Raw genomic sequence first — 24,912 nt, 5'->3', positions numbered from 1 at the left:
TTTTGGAAAATGGCTGCAATGAAACAAAGAGTGAAAAATTTAAAGGGGTCTGAATACTTTCCGTACCCACTGTACGTGTTGCTGCTTTGGCTGCAGCACACAATTTCAAAAGGAAAAGGACTAATGATTCAAACATCAAGCAAAATGTTAACCATTTAAATGAATTATGGTTAGATTGATGTGTTAGATTAGAGACAGAAAGAAATAAAGCCAGCATGTTGACAGAAGCTTGTTCAAAGTTTAAGCTACGCTACTCTATGACTCAGGGCACCACGGTTACCTTGACTGGGTAATAATGGACTCCGTATGTAGGCAGGGACTCCACCAGGGCCAAATACCTTCAGAGAAAGAGGAACAGGTTAACGGGAATTCTGCCATTTACACTTCATTACTGTCAACCGGTGGCTGTTGTACAACAGACAGAGTAGGATTTAAGCTTCATTGAGAAGCCACAGTCATTTGTAGTGGCACGGTGATTGATTTGTTTCAGGGCCATGACAGAGGGAGGGAAAGTCCATTGATCATTTCAAGGGCACAAATCATCAGAGCGTAAATGACCCGGGATAGCTCTGAGTTACAGTCCCAGGAAAAACACAGTGGAGTACTGACATCCTCCCAAGGCTGACTGGCTGCCTAATCTAAGAGCACCTCCTCTAATTAATGACACACGCTGGCATGGTGACAGCCACCTTTAACAACAACAGCCCCCACAGTGCCGAACAGATACGAGGTTAAAGAAGAATGCCTGGCTTAGGTGCCCAACCTCAAATTATTTGAAACATAAAAATATTAAAGTTGTTTTTAACTTACTGCACAATAGCTTTTCCTCTGGTTAGTCCCTTCAGTTTCTTGTAATGTTCAATCACTTTGTCCTCACTGAAAATGGATAGATAAAACATTTAATGAATAATCCATCAAGTTGAACATTCCAGCCACAGAGAGATTGTGAGAGGACTCTTTCTTAGACACACATTCTGTCTGCTCATGCAGAAAATTCAGTCTGGCCTACTGGCCTCCTGATGGCTCTCATTTACCTCCCCTGCAAATGCATCCTATTTACTTCCCACTGTAATCATCCTTTTAAAATCGCACAGTGAGACTGCAAACTCACTGCGGCTTAACAAACAGAAAGAGACAGAGGCAGAAGTGTTCATGCGCTCACCCATGCACCATAAGTCTATGATTTTAATGTGGATATTTAACTGAATGTAGCCAATGGTCAGCCTGACCATTTAGCCAGAAGAGGAGTGGCAAGCAGGAGATCAAAAACAGCAGTGTGGATTGAAGAGACAGACAGCAATCCTTTAGATAGCCAGTGGCTGTTGCAGGGCTAATGGTCAAATGTAATTACCACAACCCAGGCATTAATTAGTCAACCCATCAGAGAGGCCCCGTACCACCCTGGCTGTGGTATTGGTTGACCCCCTGCTCCAACTTACCAGTAATTGAGAGATGGGTGCTCCCTTAACACTCTGGTGGGCAGAACTGGGAGCTGCTTTAGGTCTAATCTGGCAATCTCAGCACTGAAAAAAAAAATTCATATACAAACTTTAAGAACAGCAAATGTATTCCATTGCATTAGTAGGAGCCCTTTCTAGTTACTCAGTTATGTTTTAGCAACAAATCACCAAAATCATAAAGTTGATGGATGAGACACATTATCATTGACCAATTATTCTCCCATACAGGCACTGTCACCAGCATGCAGACCAGAATGAAAGTAAAGTAAATGTTTACTAGAGATGCCTCGATCACAATTATTTTATTTTATTTTTTACCACTAATACCTATTGCTGATCGTTGATGAGCCATTTCCGCTGATAAACGGCTGCCACCGATAGTTTTTGTTGTTTTCTTTCGTTTGATACTGTAGTGTATTGGGATCTCCACCACGTGGCAGCACAACCAAGGCTAGAGAGACTGTTAAGTTGATTTCAGGATGTTTTTAGTTTTTGTACAGAGGTGCTATCTTATGAGGACGTGCTCTGTTGAATTGTGCCTACTACGGTAATTACCTGCTTACCTTGGCTACAAAGTTGTTGAAAAACGGTAAAATCTGATGGAGAACGGAAAAACTAAATAAATAAATTAATTAAAAAAACAGACACAGGTGAGCAGAGCCCGTACTCACCAGATGGTGCCCCATACCAAAATGATTGACATTATATAACATTAATTCTTTTCAAGCTGTGCAACTCTACAGTTTAAATAAAGAAGCACAATTATTATTCTTTCAACAACATTCTCTTTTTTAATCTGTTAAATCAACAAAGCAGCATAAGAACTCCCAAACAGTAATGGAAAAAGCAACGTTAGCCTACAGTAACTAAAATATGCAATGTAATAATACCATCTGACTTTTACGGTTATATAAGTAAACTTGTAAAAACTTTCCTCTTTGATAAAGCTCATAATTAGGGAGTGAGGAGTTGCAGCATTTGTCTAAGCCGGCGAGAGAGGGTGTATAGCTACAGACCTGGCACCCCTTCTCTTCTCTGCTTCTCTTTATAGTAGTCAGATGTATCTACCAACCCTTATAGAACTGGCTCCGGTCTGCCTGCACCAGCTCTTAATTATGCAGTTATACTTTTAGATTGCTGAGGGACTTCCTTCCTTTGACAAACTGAGCTCCTCTTTTCATCTGTGTGCATCAGTTCCAAAAATGCTTGTTACTGACCTAAATCTGTAGCGCTTATTCCCTTATGTTTTTGTCACCCAGCAGTTTTCCTTGAATTAGGGTGGTACCCAAATCATGGTTGCAACTGTTGCCGTGGTCCTGCTCCACGTCTTGCTATACCATGCTTCACCCTGCAGTAGCCTGCTACACCATGAACTACTACAACCATTTCTAGTCATAGTTCCATTATCTTTACTGTGACCATTATTGCTGTTGTTCATCACACCCCCAACCGGCATCGTCAGACACACCTACTCAGAACCTAAATGCTTGATCATGGGGGAATTACTGGAATTGTTGGGTCTCTGTAAATTACAGACTGTGGTCTAGACCTACTCTATTCGTAAAGTGCCTTGAGATAACTCTTACTATACGATGATACTATCAATAAAATTTAACTGAATATGGGCGGGTGCAATTATTGCAGATTTCCTGTATTTTTACTGAATATTGGCCGATAATAATCAGTGGCCGATCAATGGAAGCATCTCTCATACACAGAATCTCAATTTAAAGTCTAAAATTGTGTATAGAACATGTCTACATATCTTTGTACTTTCACAGTGTGGTTTGAATTTTTATGACAGCACTAATTTATGTCTGCTAACCTTTAGAAAAGGTGCAGTGTGAGGATATTGTTTTAATCTTTCTTATCTATAAAGAGAAGTAGGCTACTGCTTGCCAAAACTAAATTTGAGCTTTACTCATGTCTTGCCAGTCTTAAATTATAAAAGCACATGCAGGGCATTTACGTCTTAGAGAACATTTAAAGAGGCTTGAAAAGACATCTTTTATATATATATATATATATATATATATATATATATATATATATATATATATATAAAAAAATCAAAGACATTTCACATGGGTTCTCAACATTAATGCTGCACTCCAGTTTTTCTATGTACTGAAGATAAACTACTTTATATTGATTGACCTTCACAGATCAGGCATTGGTAACACCATGACAGGTGCAACAGGTACAGTTAGTCTAATCAACAAACCCTGCCAAAAATGTTAAAGCAGAGGCTTCAAGTAATAAACACAGAAACTGGCCATGGCATCTGTACAAATTGGGGTGTATGTCACTGTCAAGGTCTATGATAGTGAACTATGAGTCACTCCAAACATCATGTAGGAGGAAGTACTGGGTCTTCAGTTTCTGCTGGACAAAAAAGGGCTCTGGCTTGGTGAGTCAGTTCACTGAAGACCAGAACAAAAGCCATTCACAAGCACTTGGCAACCTCCTCTCTGAGTATTGTACGAGCACCAACGCTTTCATGAAACAGTCGGTGGCCTCTTAGACAACTTAAATGTGTAAGTCAGACCATACATGATATAAACCATTAGAACATACTCAAGTATTGTACCAGCTATAACAACAGCCTCAACGTAACAAATAAGTACTGGATCATTTCAGGCCAATGGCCATTTGACCTTGAACATCAATTTAAGTCTTCCTCTTAAACGGAAAATGGAATTTAATAGCCGCTGACATGGTAGGACGGAACCATAATGATCCAGTTAAGTGAACCAGCTTACTAAACAAAACCAAAAGTGTGCTGCTGCAAGGGCAAAGGCACTTGAATCACTCTTGTCTGAAGCAACATATCCTAGCTTGACTGGGTTTTGCTGCCACGGCACTCTGTTATGTGTTTGATGGCATACATTTTATGGGGACCTGGGGCCTGGCGTTGTCAGGGTGATCTACTCCACAGCCGCGCTGCCCTGTCAGCAATCTGGAATTCATTACCACGTCTGTTATCTCCCCTCAGCCTGCAGCGTGGAGGCAATTCCTACACCCGGTGCAGCCCAGCCCAATGCAGCCTACCCAGCGTGGGGAGAGATAATACTCATGCGTCAGCTATTCCATGAGGCTGAGACGTGGTGGCTGTGGAGGGAGCACAATGAGAGAGCCTGTTGCTGTGAATGAACCACTAACTACAGGCTACACCTGCAAATAGAACTGAGGAGGACCAAAACTCTCTGGGTGTTATATTAGTTTATATGGCCAAACGTTGAACACAACTGACATTGTTTTAAAGTCCATTTAAAAGTATTGCAGTTCATTTGTAGTGGCATAGACAACGTCTGTAGCTCCCTTTTGAAGTTGATTACAAATACAAGAAAAACTCCTTGCTCGGTTACTCCTAAACTGTTAGGCATAATTAGAGACGTCAATCACTTCAGTGATTTCCTACGTTTTCCACAATCCCTTTCATCAACCTCCAGAGAGGAGTTGTAACTTGTTGCGTTCAGCATAGATTATACCTGCAGGTGGTGTGAATCAGTACAAGATGCAGTGCAATACTGACATTGTGAAGGGAATTCTGATACAAGTACAATGTGGAACCTGATGGTACATTAATTCAATGCACAGCAGGGGGTTGGCCCACACCACCACAATAGCACCGAGTCCTCCTGACGCCAAGTTGTCTACCATAGGACAGTGGGTCTAGCTTATCCTTCTTAAGACAGCTGGCTGTAGGCGGAGGTCTCCCTAACTCCTTCACAGCTAATCTCACTGCTCCAGGGCCTTTTGCTGATACAGTGTTCAGAAGACACATTTGTACTATATGCTTTATGAGGGGATTTACCAGGCCTGTTTTTTCAAAGTAAAGGTCACTACAAACAGAAATATTGCCACAGGACAGCATGAGATGCATCACTACAATAAGAGTAATAGATATTGGGGCCATTGTTACATTCAAGTAAGAAAGGTTTCAGGAAATTAAATTGTGTGTTACTGGGTGTCTTACAACCCAATATTTAGAAACTATAATCAGATCGAGAAAGTAGTATCTGTGCAAATTGAAAAAGAATAAACAGCTTGATTTGAACACACTCCAATCCTTGCTGATTCTACCAGATTTGTTGGCAGGTTGTCTTTTATTGTGCATTCAGAGTCAGAACAAAGTACAGCCCATCCCCACACCCACATGAGCTGAAAGTTCAGACTGCACACTACACTTCAGGGTGAAGTTAAATCAAACAATGAGATATAAATCTGTACTAAAGCTGCCTGCAATTAATAATCATTTATCAGATCAGCCATGCCTGTGAATAATGGGGCTGTTAATGAGCACAAGTAGATGCAGCCAAATGTTCTTTTTCTTTGCAAGAGAACAAAGGCAATGGTTTGACAAGGGGTCAAACTGCATTTTCAGCATTGCATGTAGCGCCATGCAAACCATACAAGTGCAATTCCTTACAGAGCACAAATCTTTGTGTTCACATAATGGACAGAGAGGCTTTTAGAGGCAAAGCACTATGAAAACAGAGGTTGTGCTGCATCAACCTGCTCAGTCACTCAATCAGACAGAGAAGTGTTGACTAATCACAGCCAATGCCCTTCAGTCCTATGCCTGGCAAAAAAACAGCAAACTTTATCAGCGCTCGAGGCAAGTCAAGCCTCTTGAGAGAGCAGCACACTACCAACACATTATGTCAACTAATGAACAGATTATTGAGGTTTTGTACAGTCTCTTCCAGTGTTGCCGAATAAATTGTGTGCACAATGTCCACGTAGTTGTACAAGTGTCACATAGGTTGTGTTTGTCAGGATATGTGACATTTTTTAAGAGGTGATGCAATCAAAACATGTGAGAAAATAACTGTCTTTGTAGGGCATTGTTTAAAGTGTAAACACAATGCATCTGCCTAAACAGGCCAACAGTGTGACAGAAGAACGGAGGAAGAAAGAATGCTACTACAAATCAAGGAAATTATTAACTGAGGGAAGTACAGCATGAAATACAATCTGAGTTTTAAGTTTAACATTAACTGGCTATACAAGTAATTGTACACTGAGCACAGACAAAACAACTTTACAAGCAAGACCCTGCTTCCTTGTTATATAACAGGAACCAATACTAATTTGAGTTTGCTTTCAACTGCACACGTTCAAGAAGAGGTTTATGAATGTCCGTGTATACTAAATACTGCAAAATATATCTAAATGTTAGTAACGTTACACTTTTAAAATGACAAAAGCATAGCTTCAGAACATATATTTGAACTGTTCATTGATACTACTTTTTCTTCCCAGCTAAATAATCTTAACTTGATTACTCAAACATCTTTTAAATAACAAGACTACTTGTTAACACGTTATTTAACACGTTTCTACATTTATCTCATTAGGTGCTTTTATGTGTTAGATTGGATACGTTCTTACCTGGTGTATTCTCCTTTGGCCTCCTTAAAATGGAAATAATACAGTTAGTAAAAGCATATAAGAAAATGCAACACTTATCGTTACGTGACTATAGCTAATTGCCCAGTAAAAGGTTAACGTCAACTAACGTTAGGCTAATGTTAGCTAACGATACCTGCCTAATCTGCAACAAGGGTAACGTTAACGTTACACGAAAAAACACATTTAATTTGATCTAAAAATCTAAGTTAACACTGCCTCGAAGCACAAGCATGTTTAAGAGTCCAGTATTAATATAAAAAGGGCCAGTGTTTATAACAAAAGCTCCGACCTAAGCATCCTCAGAAGAACAGTTTTCAAATGTTTTTTGCACCGCGTCGTCTTCATTTAGCTTAGTTTGGACATAGTGACATTTCAGTCTATTAAAGCCTGCGACAAACTCTTTCTTACCTGCAATGCGAATGCGGCTAACTTGAAAACATTTTCACTCTCCACTTCGATGGTCTCCTGTTGTAAAATTGGTAAAAATTAACGTGGTCTTTTAAGAAAAACATGCACACAAAACTGCAGCCTGTCCAAAACACTTGACTTGAAAATCTTCCCGACCGTCCCGTACCTCGGTTCCACAGTTACCGACTGAACCACTGTCGCAGAGACAATACGATGTTTTTAACTCTCCGTGAAATGTGTTCACTACTGTTTTTTAGCACCTGAGTTAGCATGACATTTTCTATACACTAAATCACACACTGGCGCATAGAAAATCTAGTTGAAGGTCCTGCCTGCAACTACAGCCCCCTCGGTAAAGTGGTACGGTCCGAAAGCAGGTTCAACAGTCTCCGTTTCCCATGGTGACCAGTCGGCTCTCCCCGCGAAAAAAAACTGCACTGCTACGTTTGATCAGATGCTGCATTCACTTGCTCCTCGTACAGGTTCAAAACCCAAGTACAACCTTAACGCACCTGATTGTAATAAATTATTTGAATACAGTCAGATTTATTAATATGTATTAATAGACGACACCGATAATATGTTTTCAATTTGGCCTATGTTCTCAAACTGTATACAGGAATTACTTGGAATGACTGGTCCTGCTACAACTCTCGTGAAAAGAGTTGTAGCATACCTCTTTTATAATGCTTTTGAAAGATACACAATCAATTTTAAATCATTGAGTGCAAACCACAAAATTCAAACCCCAGTCTTTGAATGGAATGCTTAACAATTTCATTTAACAACCGCGTATTACTTGAATGACAGTGAATCAATAACACTACTTAAAGTTTTCAACAGCACGTGAAGGCAGCATCTGAATAACCGTTTGAGAGCTCAGTAGCAGTGTGAGGTTACGTAGACATTTCCCACAATATCATGCTATCATTTCTATGAATCAAAAATTGTAAATTGTAGGCATATGTATGCACAACTTTCAGTATAAAGAGTATGAAGTCACGGAAATAAAGGACTTTAAGTTTTAGGAGGTAATGGACATTCAAAAAAGGCATAGGCCTGAAACCAACGAGTGCAACCAGTCTATGTGTTGTTGTATTAGACATATTTTCATAACGCACTTAACTATTGTGTTCAATGATCTGAAACCAAAGGGCATGCTAAATTTCTAATTAAAATAAATATATTTAATATAAGTTTTTAGAGAATAAATACTTAAACACTTACATTGAACACTAAAGATTTAGCGTTCAGGAAGAACAGCTCCACTGTTGTGTTGTCTTTCAAAAAAGTGATCTTCTCAATATAAAACCTGTCAAGAGTTGTTTGGGTCAGCAAGGATAACTTGAAGCATATGGCAATGCATTTTGTCAGTGCCTCAGCATTATTTACAGACTTCAATGTGTTCAATATAGACTATTATTATAGAATAGTTCAATATAGTTTAGCAACAACGCTGTGTAAACTGTGCTCCATCACTGCCACCTGCTGGTCAGGACAAGCCTTAGCCATGAAGCTCCCAACACACCAACATGCTTTATTTTAGGCCTCTACTCTTAACAACTCTGTCTAACATTGAGATTGACAATTATAATAAAGAACAGCAGTATTCCACGTTTGTCAAACGTTTGCAGTGACATCACTCACCTCACCAGGAACTTGAGTTCCAAAGGCCCCGAAGTCTTGGAGAAGTCATGATCAAGGACTTTACGATCCATGTGGAGCCAGTTATTCTGGCCACTGATCAGGGATATAAGAACAAATCATCTGTTTGAATACTGCTCATAAGTTTTCTCTCTTCTCTTTGATTCTCTTTAAAAGCTTTTGAGAACTAAAACTTTGTTCTAAATCAATCACTCCTTTTAGATTTTAAAAGAGAATGTAATACAATCCCCCCCCCCCCCACACACACACACACACACACAAACACACACACACACACACCCCTATTATATTCAGAAATGTACTCACGTGTCATCTATGTAAGACAACCCAAAGTATTCTTTTTCCTTCAGGTTAAAATGTGAGGCCACCAAATCTAACAGCTCACGGGACAACAGCTTGGGCTGGAACGTTTAGGTCAAAAACACAAAAGTTCAATTTAGTTAATTTGTTAAGTGAAACGTCATTTGCTAGACTGTTGCTAAAACGACAGAAGGTGGGAAACAAATTTGACGTGAAATAAAAGCAAAATCAGAGCCATGGGAAGTCAGATTCAGACCTCTTTTTAATATAATGACACATCATTAAACCCAACACAACTTCAGTACATCAACATAATATTGCAAGGTAAGCAGCATCATATGTGTCTAAGGAGCCAAGCAGAAAGTGTCCTCTACCTGAACCAGCAACTCCAGCTTCCTGCCATCAAGGAGGTGAACCTGACACAGGCGGCCCTCTGTCATCTAGAGGAGGACAGATAACATGAGACATGACAATTCCTGCAAAACAACACAGCCACTGCAACAGCACTGTCTCCACCTGCACCTGTACCTCTCCACTCAAAGCTGTGCTTCCACTGTTTTACCCAGGGGATAAAATGGGTGCTTTACTTTCTGGAGTTGAACGGTGACTCACCTCAATGTCATGTTAGTCTTTGTGCTAAATGAATAGGTAAGATGAGCCACCAGGCAACTGTCCATATGGGTCTCACGCCTCAAAACATCAAAGTCATTGCAATATCATCATCTGAACTGAACTGAACTAAAGTCATTGCAATATCCTCATCTTTATTTGTATAAAGTATAAAAAAAGAAATGGTGCAGTTATATATTCAGCCATAAATCAACTCTTTTATAGCTACACCAGGAATTATAAACAAAGACTGAGTTTCTTTTGCCATTAAGGCTCCACACATGCTATTGTCTTTCCATCCACATATCCTTTCTCTGCAACAACAATGGTCTAATAAAATCACTGAAATGTCAACGTCCCACGTTTTCCACGGCCTATAAGAAACAAAACGGGGAGACAATGAAGTCCTAGTGCAGTTTAATTGAATTCCTGCTGTATTGTTTAAGATGACTGGCTTTAGGATTCATTCCGCTGCAGTCAGCATAACTGCCTTTCAGTGCAGGACAAGGTTGAAATATTACTGTGTGGCGATGAATATTAGTCAGGTTGTGTTTCAGTGTGTTAAGCTGTTGCCAAAATTCAGGCTTGTATACTCATACAATAAATACTTTTAATTCTTTGTACAAATTCTGATGCCATGTTGTTCGTATTATCAGTTGGAGTGCTATTGATGAAATGCAATCTCAACACTAATTAATACACAATAGTTGGAAAACGCATGCAAAACCCACTTTACCCACCTTATTTTTATATATTTGCCGGAGTTGTTCACTCAAATTAATTTCAGTACAAAAGCACTCTTAGGAATAGTTCATATTCTTATTTAATTTCTGACTGATGAGAAGATTGATACCTCTCTAAAGCTACCACAAAACTATCAAAGTGACTTAAAGTTTGTTAACGGTTGCCAACATAAACTACCGGTCATATCAGACCATTTAAGGCTGTCACTTGAGTGTGTTGTTTCGAGCAAACGTGTGTTTCTTTTTGAGGGTTATGTTTCTCGATTTGACTTGTCCGTTTGGTTGCTGATTTGTTTGTCTGTCAGAGGGTTAGAGACAAACTGCTGGCCCGATTTAAATGAAACTTGGTGGAAGGGTGTAGCACGGGCCAAGGAAGAACATTTACAGTTGGGAGAGGATCCAAATCATTGAGTGAATCCACAAATTAGTTTTCACTTTCGTTGACATTGTGAGATGGGACGTTCGTGCTGCGTTCATGTGGTGTCATAATTATTGGAAAAATGACTTCCAAACTGGGAGAATTTACAGTGTATTGACATTGTGAGAAAGGGCGTACCTTGGCAGAGGTCTGCGCTGTCCGATGTTATGAATTACATTTTTCATGTGTGGTATTTATTCTCTTAACAGTCATTATATGACAGGTTTGAGATACTTACATCCTATAGTTAAATCTTAATCTTAATGTTTAATACCACATCACTAGTTATGGTCTAACAACTCACTACATGGATAAAGGCAAGGTCTGGTTGACCAGGTCTAATAGAATAAATTCACATAATTAAAGCCCCTCTATGAATTTTTAAATTCCTGACGTTGGCACTCTCCAGTGGCAGTTTAAAAAAAAAAAGACAGGGGCAGACAGCAGTGCATGCCAGTACCCTTGAGTGGGCTAAAAGCAACAATTTCCACCAGGACTGTTTAATTATTAAAGTAACAAATACATTTTTCCTCAGAATACTTGGAAAGATGCATTATGATCATATGCAGATTCTACATAAAGCATCTTTAATATGTAAAAAAATATGCTTTTTAGAGGTTGGGAGATTAGTACAGAGTGAGAAAAAGGGTCTTGCACATGCTGTAAAAAACACGCACTCCTATTCCATCATTCTGTGAACCTTCTGTATTAGCTTCATGTTTAAGCAGCAGTCCCGTTTGATATCAGTGACAGTTAGAAGAACCTGAATGACTTGTGTTCCTGTTGAATGGACGCTGTTTGCTGCAAAGGAATGTGTCCAGGATGCTTTTGTGTGTGTGTGTGTGTGTGTGTGTGTGTGTCTTCTGTAAAAAAAAAAGCAAGGGTCTTGTTATCGTCCAGCGTGACCGCAGGGCGGGAAGACGCCTTCTGGTGTTAAACTTCACTCTACTAGGACATATTGTTTTCTGCACCACAACAGATCTGTCATCTCACTTTCATACTGCACCAAGCTATTTTTCCACTTTGTTGTTTTTCAACGCCCTAAACCTCAGTGAGATTTACGGTTCAGGGATTATAGCTAAACATCTCAACAAAGGGTTTCATTCGCAGTCACGGTAACTTGCGAAGCGAATATGCTAACTTTTGTCCTTGTTGTCCCATATTTTAACACCCTGCCCACAGCATCCACTGTCTGCACGGCTTAATATCTCAGTGGTCCAGAAGAGGCAAGAATATTTCTCACTGACAAAAGAAGAGAAAAAATGAAAAATTATTAACCTCGATGAAACAACACCACACCTTTAATTGATTTGTCTTGATAGGAAAAAGAATTGTGGCAGTTATAGTATTACATGTTATTAATCACTAAAGTAACCCCTTCATGAGTTGTTGTGGCTGTCCAGGGCACAATCATTTCAATCAATCTATCAATGCTGCATTGTTGCAGGGCAGTGACATCAAAACATGAATAGACAAAGGCCTTTAGTTAACAGTCTGATTTCAAGCTCACAGCCCGCCTTGAAATTCAGATTCCCAATCAAAATATGTGAATTTTTACTTTTGTCCTCAAAGCTCGACCCCGTTTCAAAGAATTCCTAAAACATTAAATGATTCCTTGAAACACTCAATATATGGATTTAGTGTGTCCTTTGATTTGGATCTAATATTGCAATTACAGTTGCATGAACAAAGTAGCATTGGCAAAGCTGCTATGTTTCAAAGAATTTTTTTTTTCAAAGTCTGACAGAGATGGCTGTCCTCAGTCCGGCTGAAGTGAGGACCTGAGCTCCAGAGCGAGGTCCCAGATGATAAAAAGAAAAGGTCATGACTGTGTCAGGGAGGTCATCCCCCCTAAGCTCTGTCATTACGGGCCCCGATGGCGTTCTCTTCACATGACCTCCAGCCACGCTGACCTGATCAGGCTGAGCTGGGCTCACACCGCATTTTATACTACTTCATACTTCTACTCTGCTACATTTCGAAAGGACATTTTGCACTTTCTACTCCTTACTTATTACATTAGGATTTTACTACTTCCACTGATCTAAAAAATTGGGTTTTGTTTTGAATAGTATGTTTTTTTTATGTCACCTCGTCAATTTCTCTAGCTTTTATTACCTTTATGTAGTAGTAACTATACAACAGTCGCAAGTGCCATTGTATACAAATTTCATTTTCACATGGCAGCATGCTGGGGAAAAGCAAATAAGAAAATACCGATCACTTTCAACTTTACTAAAAGGCAATCAAGTAGTATTTGGCAACCACACAGACAGTGTTTAGGTGTTTCAGCAACAATGCATTTCAAAGACAACTTTGAAAGCTCTCCTCATCCGCCAGATCAAACGGCTGGTCGTGCTGCTTTCTAATGACTGCCATATGTGCTGAGGGAGAGACCCTTGTTAAAAAACAGGCTTTGTGACTCAACTAGAGGCAGCCTGTGTTTTCTTCACATTCAAACAAATAAACACATGCATACACTAATGAGCCAGATGAGGAAAAAGTACTGACTCACATCACTTTGGGGAAAGTTAAGGGAGATTATAGGTAATCAGAGGCAATAAAAATGAAATGGGTATAATCAAAGAAATCCATCTGGAACAATAATTAATCCAATATGCTGCCAATAAAGCATTCAATGAAACCCGCTTCATTTCTACTTCTTTCTTCAAAAAATAAAAAGATTTATGTTGCCTTTGCTCAAGGATCTGTCATACCTGGTAGCATTTTCCAATCCTGAACCAGGCTTCTAGGAAGCGTCTGCATGGCATCAGCCCACGATTGTACCACCTCCTCAGGGTCTGATGCGCCAGACTCCAAACGAGCTGGCTGCCTGATGCCACCAGGTCTTCCATCCCACGTATGATGCGCACAGCCATCATACTTTAGCTGCTTCTGCCTCTACTGATGACACTTCACAGTTTCAGAACCAGGAGGAAAGACCATCTGCAGCACACTTTGTTTTGCTTCAGAGCAACAAGCTGAAAAGAGCATCCACACACTAGCACACACAGTCTACTATGTCTCCCCAGCTGATGTAATGTCAGTGAGAGTCGGCGCTCTGGAGAGGCTGGAGCAGACCAGCGTGCCTTCGGCTTGGTCCTGGGCCCCGGTCCAAAACACTGCCTCATAGAGTGCAGGGGAGGGCAGGACAGAGCCATGAGGCCCCTGCTGCAGAGGCTCTGTCTCCCCTCCACATAAACACTTGTATACAAACAAAGCGGACACGGAAAAGCAACTCCAGCTGACCACTCAAACTCTAAAGCCATGAACACTTTCTTTTGTAACTCACAGTAACATAATGGTGAAAAGGTTTTGTTTTGTCAGATTTTTCTCTTCTGTGAAATAAAGATCACAAAATGAAGTTGGACCACAATACAGTATGTACTGTCAATTTTGCTCAGCCTAGGCGTATGACTTCATCTTTTAGTTTATTGTTTAATTGTAGCATGCATTTCAAATTTATTGTCTGAGAAGGGGTGTGGGAATGGTCTCACTTTGTCTAGGATGTGGGAGCAATTTCCTGAGGAGACCAGACACCGCCACCCATTATGTTCTGCAGGAAAAAATATGTGGTCCTGTTTTTGGAACAGCAGTTTTGTGCCGTCAGTATTACCATCCCAGTATGACTGACTGTGCAAAACTAAAAGTGAAAATGAGGGAAGAACATTTACAAAAGGCTTTGATGTAAGAGTGTAGACTCACAACCAGACGTCTTCCTCTGTACAGCCAGAATTAATAAGCAAATGTTGCACACAAGCCCTTCATTTCACTCAGATAAACAAGTCAGAAAAAAGCAATGCAGAAAAAAGAATAGCTCTCAACTGAAACAATATCCTGCTGTTTGTTTATGACCTCAATTTCTAAGAATAGTGAATTATTATTCACCGGGAATTATTAAATATTAAGTCCTGAAAACATGGCCATGAAAGTAAATTAGTTATGTTGTATTGTTTAATACTGAGGAGACAATAGAGCTGCTCAGACACTGGCAAACAGTTAGTCAGTTCCCATTTATAGAACTTTCCATATATGCTCATATGTGCTCAGTCACCCTGCAAAACACAATCAAATAATAAAGAAAAGCTTAGCTCCAGTCATGGTAAGTCATGTATCTAATTGCTTTATAGCAAGCAGTAATGCATGTGACTGTAAATCCGCTCTGAATCACACACGTTGAGCATATCAAGTACCACGCCTATGCAGGCAGGCAGCTGTGACATTGGGCTTTCATGAAAAAAATGGGATTATGTGTGCACAATTGCCTCCATGTACTGTGCTGTAATCTAGATATAGCTGCGAATTTTATATGCTTTTTTGCTTTCTTACCAAGAGTTAGATGTTTAGATCAATACCACCCACATGTCTGAACACGCAATATGAAGCCAAAGACAGTTAGCTTATGGTTTAGCGTAAAGACTGAGAAGAGGAAACCCTGGTTCTGTCCAAAGGTTTAAAAAAAAAAAAATCACCTAGTTAACATTATATATCATGTTTGGTAAGGGTCTCCTTGGAGTCTTGTCGTCACAGGGAGGTTTCCAAGCAACTAGACGAAGCTCCAGGAAGTAACTGCGCTCGGCAAAGAAATAGTGCCACAGTACATGCAACTTTAATGCTCACACTGTACGGATCATTGACGGGCCATGATGTGGAGCTCAGACTGGGTAAACACAGATACGCCAGTCAGTTTGACCAGTGACAGTTCAAGTTATTTCAAACAAGGCAAGCGCGTCCATAGCAATGTTGACAAAATGAGATAAAGGTAGCGTTACTTTGTGCAATTCTGCAATGAATGGAGAGTAAAATAAAATCAAACATCATTGTCTGCTGCACAATCATGTGCAGCAGACAGTATGGTGTCTGTTCAGCAATAAAGTTAAGTTTTCTACCACAACAATCTCATACTCTCAGTAGTCTTTTGACAGTAGCCATGTCCCAAGCTGTCTGCGATTGGCAGTGCATGATATACTCTTTATCTTAAATACAAGCTTCTTAACATATGCGGGAGTCTCTTTGGAAGAAATTTAAATAAAAAAATAGAAATGTAATGTACAGAGTTAAACCAGAAATAATACTGTCACAACAATGTGCTAGGGAAACATCCTCTGATGTGTAAAAAACAGGATTTCAATTAAATACTGTTGATGTGTTATCTACCACTGCAAGCACTGGATGGATCTATTTCTGGAGAGCGGGATTCATCACCAGAGACCCATTATGAAGGTATAGATTCACTTTAACCAGCTACCCATACTAAACATGGACAGATGTGTGAAGCCACAGCTGCCTGAAGCAACCACGGGTGAGACGGCCAAACACATTGCGGGCACAAGCCGCTGTTGATCATACACATGATCGCCATGTGTTCTGGTCCACATGACGTTAATAAAATACAGTGTTTCTGATGCATCTAGCGGCACGGTATTTCTGAGTTGAGCTCACATGAAAGAAATGCTTCAAATATCTGCCAACATTCCACTTCTCCGATCACTCTACTGGAATCAAGTAAAGTTTTATTTAGACACATGCAACTATCATTCAATTCAAAACTATAGGACTACAAAGTATATTAAATGAGTTAAATATAGTCTTAGCAGTGTAGTGAAATAAAAAAAATACAATGGTTATATTTCAATGTAAGGGCGTGCAGGCATTCACACACACATTCACAAACACACATTTATGCCAAACGCCTGTAGGCAGCAGATAATCCCAGTTGATTTCCACGCTCTATGGGGTCCGGTGGGGTGAACATGCAGGAAGAGGCAATGACCTCAGCTAGAATCAATCCGTCTCAGACAGGGCAACCCAAGGGAAAGTGGGAATTAACTGTCAGTGGTAACTCTGAGAGACGTACAATAAGCAATCTATCTGATCTTCAAGCTGTCTGCTGATAAGTGGTCCCATCTCAGAAGTATCTTTAGCACATTTAACTTATAATATATAAGTATCATTATCACATATTTATATGCTAAGTATACCCATACCTTATCATTAACGGATTGTTTTGGCCACTTGGGGGCAGTGGAAGAACTGAATTATTATCACCCTGTAGTTCATGTTTAGGTTTTTGTTTTTTGATTAGGAACCCCATTACCATCTGTCTTAAACAGAAGCTACATTGTCTGGAGTCTATTATTACATAAGAATATTACATAAGCTGGCATACATCCATCACATTTACACTCACAATACATCAAAAGATTAAAAAAGTGTTAATATCCTATTACTCATCAACATTAGCATTTATTTGGAGTCATATTTCTGTCCATAAGGGAAATGTAAGTCCATTATTTACTTTCCTTTTAGGTCTTGGGGGAAATGTCTGGGTGTTTAGCAACAAAATTCTTCACTAGCCAGTCGCAAACTTTGGCTGTTTGTCCCTTAGTCGAGTTGGCTATATGAGTCAGCTTCATTCTTTTTTTTACATAAATTAATACAAGATAAGGTATGAGCCTATAATGTATTTGTTACTTCAAGGCTGGATCACTGTAATGCACTTTATGTTGGCCAAAATCAAAATTCCCTTTCCTGCCTTCAACTGGGGCAATGCTGCTGCTCGCCTTCGAATGATTACCTCCAGGCGAGCACACATTGCCCCCGTTCTTTTTAAAATCGATTTTAAGATTGTAATGTTTGTTTTCAAGGCCATTTTAACCTGGAACTGACCGAGATTTTACCCCTTCGCGAAAATAACAGGTCAAAGCGGTCATCCAATCAACTGGTTCCCAAGGTCCCAAGGTGGTGGAACAAACTGTACAGGGATTGCGCTTTTTCAGTTGTTGCCCCGAGACTTTGGAACAAGTTACCTCCTGACATCTGCACCATGACAAAAATAGCCCGTTTTAAATCAAACGTCAGAACATATTCATGTAGAATGACTTTTAATACATATTAGCGTTCCTTTCTTTCTGCTTTTACGTGTTCTTTTTCTGATTTGACTGTATGTTTTATTCCTTTCTGATTCTACTGTATGTTGTTTTATGGTTGTCACTTCATGTAAAGCACTTTGGATACCTGCTGGTTGCTGTAAAGCGCTATATACATAATTGTGGTTGAAAATATGAATGAGACGTTTCAGCAACTTTGGGGGTAAAGTGCTCTTCTTAGTCATTTGTTTTTTACAGGCACAGTCCATTGCCTATGTAATTTAGGATACATGGCTGCTGTCTCCCACCTCTCCCTGTCGCCAGCCTGGCACCGCGGCTGTAAACACCATGATCTCACACCACGGTCCGTCACCCCCTCTGAGGTCACTCTAGTGTCATTCCATTTCTCTACACAAGTCATGTGCTGCACACAAGACTGTGCTCCCTTAAAGGCTCATTCTTTTCAAGCTGTTGTTATACTGCCCCTCAAGTCAGGCGGAGGACAATCAATTGTTGTGGAAGTGCAGCAGTGGCTGACAAACTTAGTGTTTACGCTGCAATGCCCCTTTATAGCCAGCAGATGGGGAAATCGAGTGTCTCACACAACCCTTAGGGAGCAAAAGGGGAAATACATTTAGTGATGGAAATTGTTTGGTAAATTATGCTGTCTGGAGGGTTGTCGTATTATCTTTATGCCAATGTCGTGCCCTTTCTCCTAATATAATTGCCTCACTTCACTTGACTTCACTGCATTAATTGAAAGTTTACTGTAATAGGAAAACAGACAGGCAAGCTGCTACAATTTAGCCCCACTGCTTTATTCAGTCCCAGAAGTTCAGTATTAATAGGTCTGAATCTGCTGAGAATACAAAGCGAGGCATGACAGGGGCAGCCGCGCTGCCAAGATCATCACTGTTCCCTGTCCCTGGGCTCATTTCAACATGGGATGGCAATTACCATGTACAGTAAGTGGTAGATTAATTGTCTAAAAGGGGAAGGCCTCCAAGTGATCATAACAGAGCCTGAACAGGGCAGTGAAACAGCTGTCATCCACACAGACCTACAGCTGACGAGCTATGCCACATACTGAGACTGCAGCTGACACGCTGAATAGAACACATTCTGTGCAGTATGCCTGACACACTCCTCAACACACACATGCAGGATTGTTTTAAGTCATAATGTGCTTGTCGTACAGGACCCTGCCTGCTCACTTGTCAAGCTTCCTGGCTGTCACTTGTAGTTAGAAATGGAGCAGGTGGACACAGCTGTCAGAAATCATGAAACTTGACAGAAGGATTTGTAGTCATACATCATAGATGAATAGATTAAGGACATAAAACATGAAACAGGGTCATCTCCGGTCATGTATAGATTACAGTATGTCTCACATAATGGTCATAATACTGCAAGCCTCATCCATGAGTATCCACAAACTAAAATATCATGGCTGGTCTGTTTTTGTTATGGCTCATTCTCTCCTGGACACACATTTTGACAGCATTAAATCAACACAAAATGAACTTGAAATTTTTAAATGCGTCTACCCTGAGGTCTTCCAATTTTTTGACAACCGTACCAGTAAGTGAGAGATTTCCATTATGCATCTTGACAGATATTGCCACTGCATCTGTTTAAAAAAATCACAAGACATCTTAATTGCAGCCAATTAACACGTTGTGATAAAGCACCATTTGGCAAATGAACGGCGAGACACAAAAGCTTTCTGTGGGTTTAGGCAGTATAGTCAAGTCTGGCTTTGTGTGGCCAAGCAGGGTGTAGGAGAAAAAAAGAAGGCAGGGAAAGAGCCGAGGGCCCGGGAGCTTCAATCTGCCACCAACCACCAACCACCTATAGGCTTGTCGGTTACGTCTGGGGATTTGTGGCCCGCTCCTCATGCTATATAGTACAATGCTCAGGGGCTCACTGGAGGCCACAGGCCATGACAAACCATGTGTGTATAAACCAGATGCTATGAAGAAGCGGAGGTCAGAGCGGGGGAAGCGTGTGAGGGGCAGAGGCCGCGGTGTCAGAATGCAGCCCCGCACTGTCAGCTGCAACAAAAATGTTGCCTCGAGGGACTGTGGGTGCCCATGTCTGTCCAGACATTTCTAAGAAGGAGTATAAGGAGCCTGTGTTAGTTTTCAATATCATAGCCGAGTGATGGAAAATATGATTGGCCACAGTGGACAACTCCACAGGCGTCCAAATGAAACAAAGAGAAAGCGAGAGATGAGGCAGTGGAGGGGGAGGGGAGGAGACACCACCAGTGAGGGGCCATAATGAGCCTTGAGGCAATCGAGGGGGTAAAATTATCGCAGGGAGAAAAAATAAAGAATAATTTAAAATGATTTGGCTTCTGAAGAATGTTAAACTGCTATTGTGTCTAAATGAAAGACACTGATGGACAACTTAAGGTGTGAAAATGAGGAGATATTTGAAAGGCGTAAAAATTAATACATTACATCCAGGGGTGCAAGCTGTAGGATTATTCACGGTTTATTATTGCTATCTAGGGAGAAAGAGTAAACTGCTGGTGACCATATTAACCACCTCAGGCATAGAAACATCTGTTAAATCTGAAAGTAAATTTAATATATTAAGGTACATTTTTCGTTGTAACTGCATGCATGGGTTACATTTGTAATAACCTACCTTAAATACTCATATTCTACTGTGAAGAAAATAAATAAATAACAAAATATTTAATGAACCAGCACATTGGGTAAGTGAGGTCATACCTAATGTGACCTTACTGTAATTGCTTAATAAAGGAGTAAAACTTCAAAATATTGTTTGGGGTGGTTATGTGATATCTTCACACTAATCTGGACACATATTTTGTTATTTTCAGTCATCACACAGCAAAGAGAAAAAGAGTTAAACTAGATCTCTGAAGTACTGGCACTGTTATGAATGAAAATAAGAAAAATGTGTGTCCAGATTAGAGTGAAGAGATCCCATAACCACCCCAAACAATATTTTGAAGTTTTAACGTTTAGCTGATGTTCAGCAGGTATATTGTACATGATGTTCACTATTTCAGTGTAGTGTGTTAGCATGTTAACATTTGCTGCCTACCGAAAAAAACAAAGTCCTGCTGAGACAGAATGTAAGCATCTGTTCATGAACTGAAGGCTCACCAACCTAATGATGGTGCAGGATGAAAGGCCAAGGCATCACTAATTATGTTGAAATCATAGATTGTAAAAAAAAAAAAGGCTGTAACAGCAGTGACGTCACCCATTGGTTTGTGGACTAGCGCTTTGAAGCCTTGAGTTAAACAGGGAAACAGGAAAGTTGCCGATTTTCAACAGGTTGAAGGGAGATATCAACATTTATAAAAAGGGACCAAAACGTGCTAATCAGATAAGATGAAGTGAAAACAGTGAGAGGCTCTAAGTATAAGATGAAAATATGGACAGCGGCATATGAAAACCAAAAAACAAGTTCAGGGCTATTTTAATGCACACAGTGCCATGGATACGCACTGCTAAGGCTCTGTCCTGATTGACTGATTGGTTTAATCTGATACCATAAATTAGGCTCTTAACGCTTGAGTCATGAACACTAAAACCCCCTGGAAGAGTTATAACTACCTTCCAATTTAACCAATGCATTTGCATATTGAGTAGACACACGGAAATGTCTAAATCCATTTTACCTCTGCAAGATATCTGCATTTAGACGATGGTAATGAGACCCTTTGGCTTAATACTCTCAATCCAATTTTCTAACTTGATAATCACATGAGTGACGTTGTCTAGCCAGACCACACTTATCTGAGAAATCCCAACTGATCCAGATACTGTATGTTGAAAACTGCACTCTACAATGTGCTGCATAGACACTGCAGAACCTGTGTGATAAGAGTAGACATCACTTTAAAATAAAAAGTGTAAAAGCCCCTTGTCCTTAGCCACTGTCATGTCAGTATTGTAGAAAACAAAAAAGTATGCTAGAAAACCTATTCTGTCCTGCTGTATGAACACAAAAGCTCTCGGTGGGCTGAAAGCTCTCAAAGATTCAAGCTCTGTCAGAGTGATTTCAAGAGGTGCCATTATTGGAAGGTAGAGGGAGTTCACTAGGAGTCAAATGGGGATTTCTAAAAGCTTGTAGTAGAAGGAGTCTCAAAACAGGCCATTTGTTCTCGCTTTACTGCTGTTAGAAAGTCTAATTTATTAATTTTACTGTTACAACACAAGCACATATTCTGCTGCACAGCTCAACAAATTATGTTTTTAACTGTACAAATATCCTCAGAGGAAGAGTTGCCGTGGAGGCAGAACAAGTCAAATGGCAAGCCAAACAATACAAATTTTATAGACAAAGATCTACAGAAGAGGCTAGGGTAAGAGACGTAACAAATGTGAGGAAGTATCACCAGATCAGGATTATACAGAACTGAGTGAATATTTTACTTAAGGGGGGACTGTACTTGAAATACTATACTTAAAAAAAGTGGTCTGGGATTGCCTCCACACAGTTCTCACAGAGCTTTCCCCAAAAAGTCAAATACCAACACTTTGCTCACGGCCTCCGACGCACAAGGCACTCACGAAACTAAAATTGAAAAAAATAACAGAGACACTATAGCTTAATATAGCAAATAGTTGTGTGGTGCAATACTAATATTCTGAATGTCGAGTACATCCCCTTTAAGAACTTTCCACAGGGGATTGAATGCTTACGTTGCTTTGTGTCTGTGTAAATAACTGTTTGCTAACATGTCCGCCATTTCAAATATAGACACTGATATGATATAGTATGTAAGTGTTGTGTTTAATGGCAAACATGTTAAATTAACTCAATTTAAGGCTGCTTTACCTTTACAGATGAGGTCAAATCAATAAATGTTGTGGTGCTGTCAGTACATACAAGAGCAAATGTTCAAGAACGTGAATCATGGGACAAGACACATAACGTCAACTGCTTCAACTGATTTCATATCAGTTTCATCAAACATTTCTGTATAGCAACTGAAATACCTACAAAAGATTTCTGCATTACCCTAAATACCTCTAAATCATTAAACCGTCACTTCAAAGTGATATTAAACACCTGATGAGTGATGTAAGACATAACATGCGATGTAAGACATAAGAAATAGGTGAAGTGGAAATCCTTATTTTCACACATTTATCCAATCTGTCATGAAGGGCTCCAACTAATGATTGTATTTTATTTTATTCATAACAAAATCTAAACCAATATTCCAAACACCAAATATATTTAAAACAATGTACTGTGATATTAAACTGAGAAAAGCCACTAATCCTTACATAAAGTTAGATAAAATAAGTTTACATGTTTACATCCCAAAATATGTTTGCATTCTGATTGACAAAGGGAGATAAACGATTAATCAAAATTCAATGCACTTTCAGTTGACTGGCTCATCAATGAATTAACTAATCGTTTCAGCACTACTGTCAGGTAAACAGCGCAAACCTAGTCTGGAATAGAAGACATAAGTAAATATATCTGCACATGCTAAGACAACCATTCATTTTTTCTAGCCTAACCAACCACTGCCTTTCCCTGGGGACACAGTATAATCTTTCCTCCCAGTGTGCTTAACACCTGTTACAACAGTACCCTTCACACCGCCTCCATATCAGCTTTCTATCAGAGTCCAGTCCACATTATCACCAAGCACTGTTCAGACGTCACTCATTTCTCCATATTGACTATGACCAGAGAGGCTTATGTAGATAGATAGATATATAGATAGATGGATAGATAGATAGATAGATAGATAGATAGATAGATAGATAGATAGATAGATAGATAGATAGATAGATAGATAGATAGAGATACTTTATATCCGAAGGATATGGAAGTTGCTGTTGCTGACAGACACAAGGAGCTGTTATGTTGAGAGAGCACGCTTCTGTAAATGTGACCAATCTAGCTTTATGAGACAGAAGTGCAGCTGTTACAATACAGTACAGTAGGTGAAAAGACATACAAACTCATATAGGTTACCCATTTATTTCAAAAGGAAGAAACCAAGCCTCTTAGGAGATCAAAGACAGCTTTTTTCCCCGATTGAATTACAAGTTTTTCTCTGACATGTTTTCTTGTCATTGTATCTACACACCTCCATCTTTCCTCCAAGTGACTGCTAATAAGACGCCTTTCTCCACAACCCTCTGTCCCTGTCACAGAGCTCAGAGCGGCCTCTCTGCGTGGACCAGCAGGGTGCTCGGTTTTGGTCCACAGGGCAGGTGATAATGACTTCCCTCCCCTCCTTGCTTCTCCTCCTCATCCCAAGCTGCAGTGGTGAAGGTGACTGCAGCTGGAAGATTTCTTTCTTTCCAAACTGCAGGGGATCTGAGATGGAGGGTGAGCGAGGTCTGGGATCTAGTGTTTTTCTGTGTGAGAGAGACTCAGTCTAGTTGGCGTGGTGTTGGTTTCCAGTGTATTATTAACCTATAAACAGAGGAGGCTCACATAGCACTCAATTAATGATAAATGCTAAGCTCTAGTGGGTGAGCACCTTTACATTCTTAATTTCTACTGACATTCCACACCGCACCCTAATGACACCAACACCGCAAATCCAGTGACAATACAACCCAAACTAAATTAACTCATGGAGGCAAGTTTTGAAAAAAGACAAAATCAAGCACACCGACTCAACAGGAAATTACTTTGTGGGGGTTTGTGAGACTCAGAGCATCACATGTTCACAGAAGTGTTTCACCTCATGCCTCCATACCTTCTGGCACTAAACATGTGAAACAGCGTTGAGCACTATCGATCCCTGTGGATCCAAAGCTGAGGGGTACGTCTGCCTGATTCTTTTTCAAGACTTTACACCATACCTCTCTGTTTGTGCCTGAGAGGGTAATAATAGCCACTCAGACCCTTTCAGTCCAGCCCCTCCTCCTTTAACTAGGGAGGCTCATTCTGGTCAGTCATTACCATTCAGGCTTTCAAACATGCCCTCAACATCCCCAACACACAGCTCTCCTGGTGTGTGTGTGTGTGTGTGTGTGTGTGTGTGTGTGTGTGTG

General features: G+C 40.1%; 1 protein-coding gene across 8 annotated transcripts in view; it reads right to left on the bottom strand.

The window, feature by feature from the left end:
- The window catches only part of frmd4ba (FERM domain containing 4Ba), a 43,893-nt gene that overhangs the window by 14,456 nt on the left and 4,525 nt on the right, over positions 1–24,912 (bottom strand). For 4 of the 8 annotated variants that reach the window (XR_004656250.1, XM_034868698.1, XM_034868701.1 and 1 more), the window contains exons 1-10: positions 13,739–14,019; positions 9,626–9,691; positions 9,258–9,352; positions 8,934–9,026; positions 8,514–8,598; positions 7,287–7,343; positions 6,858–6,880; positions 1,440–1,523; positions 811–876; positions 281–338 (exon numbers count right to left, since the gene is read on the bottom strand). Coding sequence is in view for 6 of the 8 variants with exons in the window: in XM_034868698.1 (XP_034724589.1) it covers positions 281–338; positions 811–876; positions 1,440–1,523; positions 6,858–6,880; positions 7,287–7,343; positions 8,514–8,598; positions 8,934–9,026; positions 9,258–9,352; positions 9,626–9,691; positions 13,739–13,903 (792 nt within the window). In the remaining 2 variants the exon portion in view is untranslated. Of the gene's footprint in view, positions 1–280; positions 339–810; positions 877–1,439; positions 1,524–6,857; positions 6,881–7,286; positions 7,344–8,513; positions 8,599–8,933; positions 9,027–9,257; positions 9,353–9,625; positions 9,692–13,738; positions 14,020–24,912 lie in introns of those variants that run through there. The other 4 variants (XM_034868702.1, XM_034868703.1, XM_034868704.1 and 1 more) reach the window with 3 other exon arrangements.

This window comes from Etheostoma cragini, chromosome 4 (assembly GCF_013103735.1).
Source record: "Etheostoma cragini isolate CJK2018 chromosome 4, CSU_Ecrag_1.0, whole genome shotgun sequence".
In the NCBI taxonomy this organism is placed as follows: Eukaryota; Metazoa; Chordata; class Actinopteri; order Perciformes; family Percidae; genus Etheostoma; species Etheostoma cragini.
The sequence above is the reverse complement of the archived record's forward strand: the minus strand, read 5'-3'. Positions and strand labels throughout refer to the sequence as shown.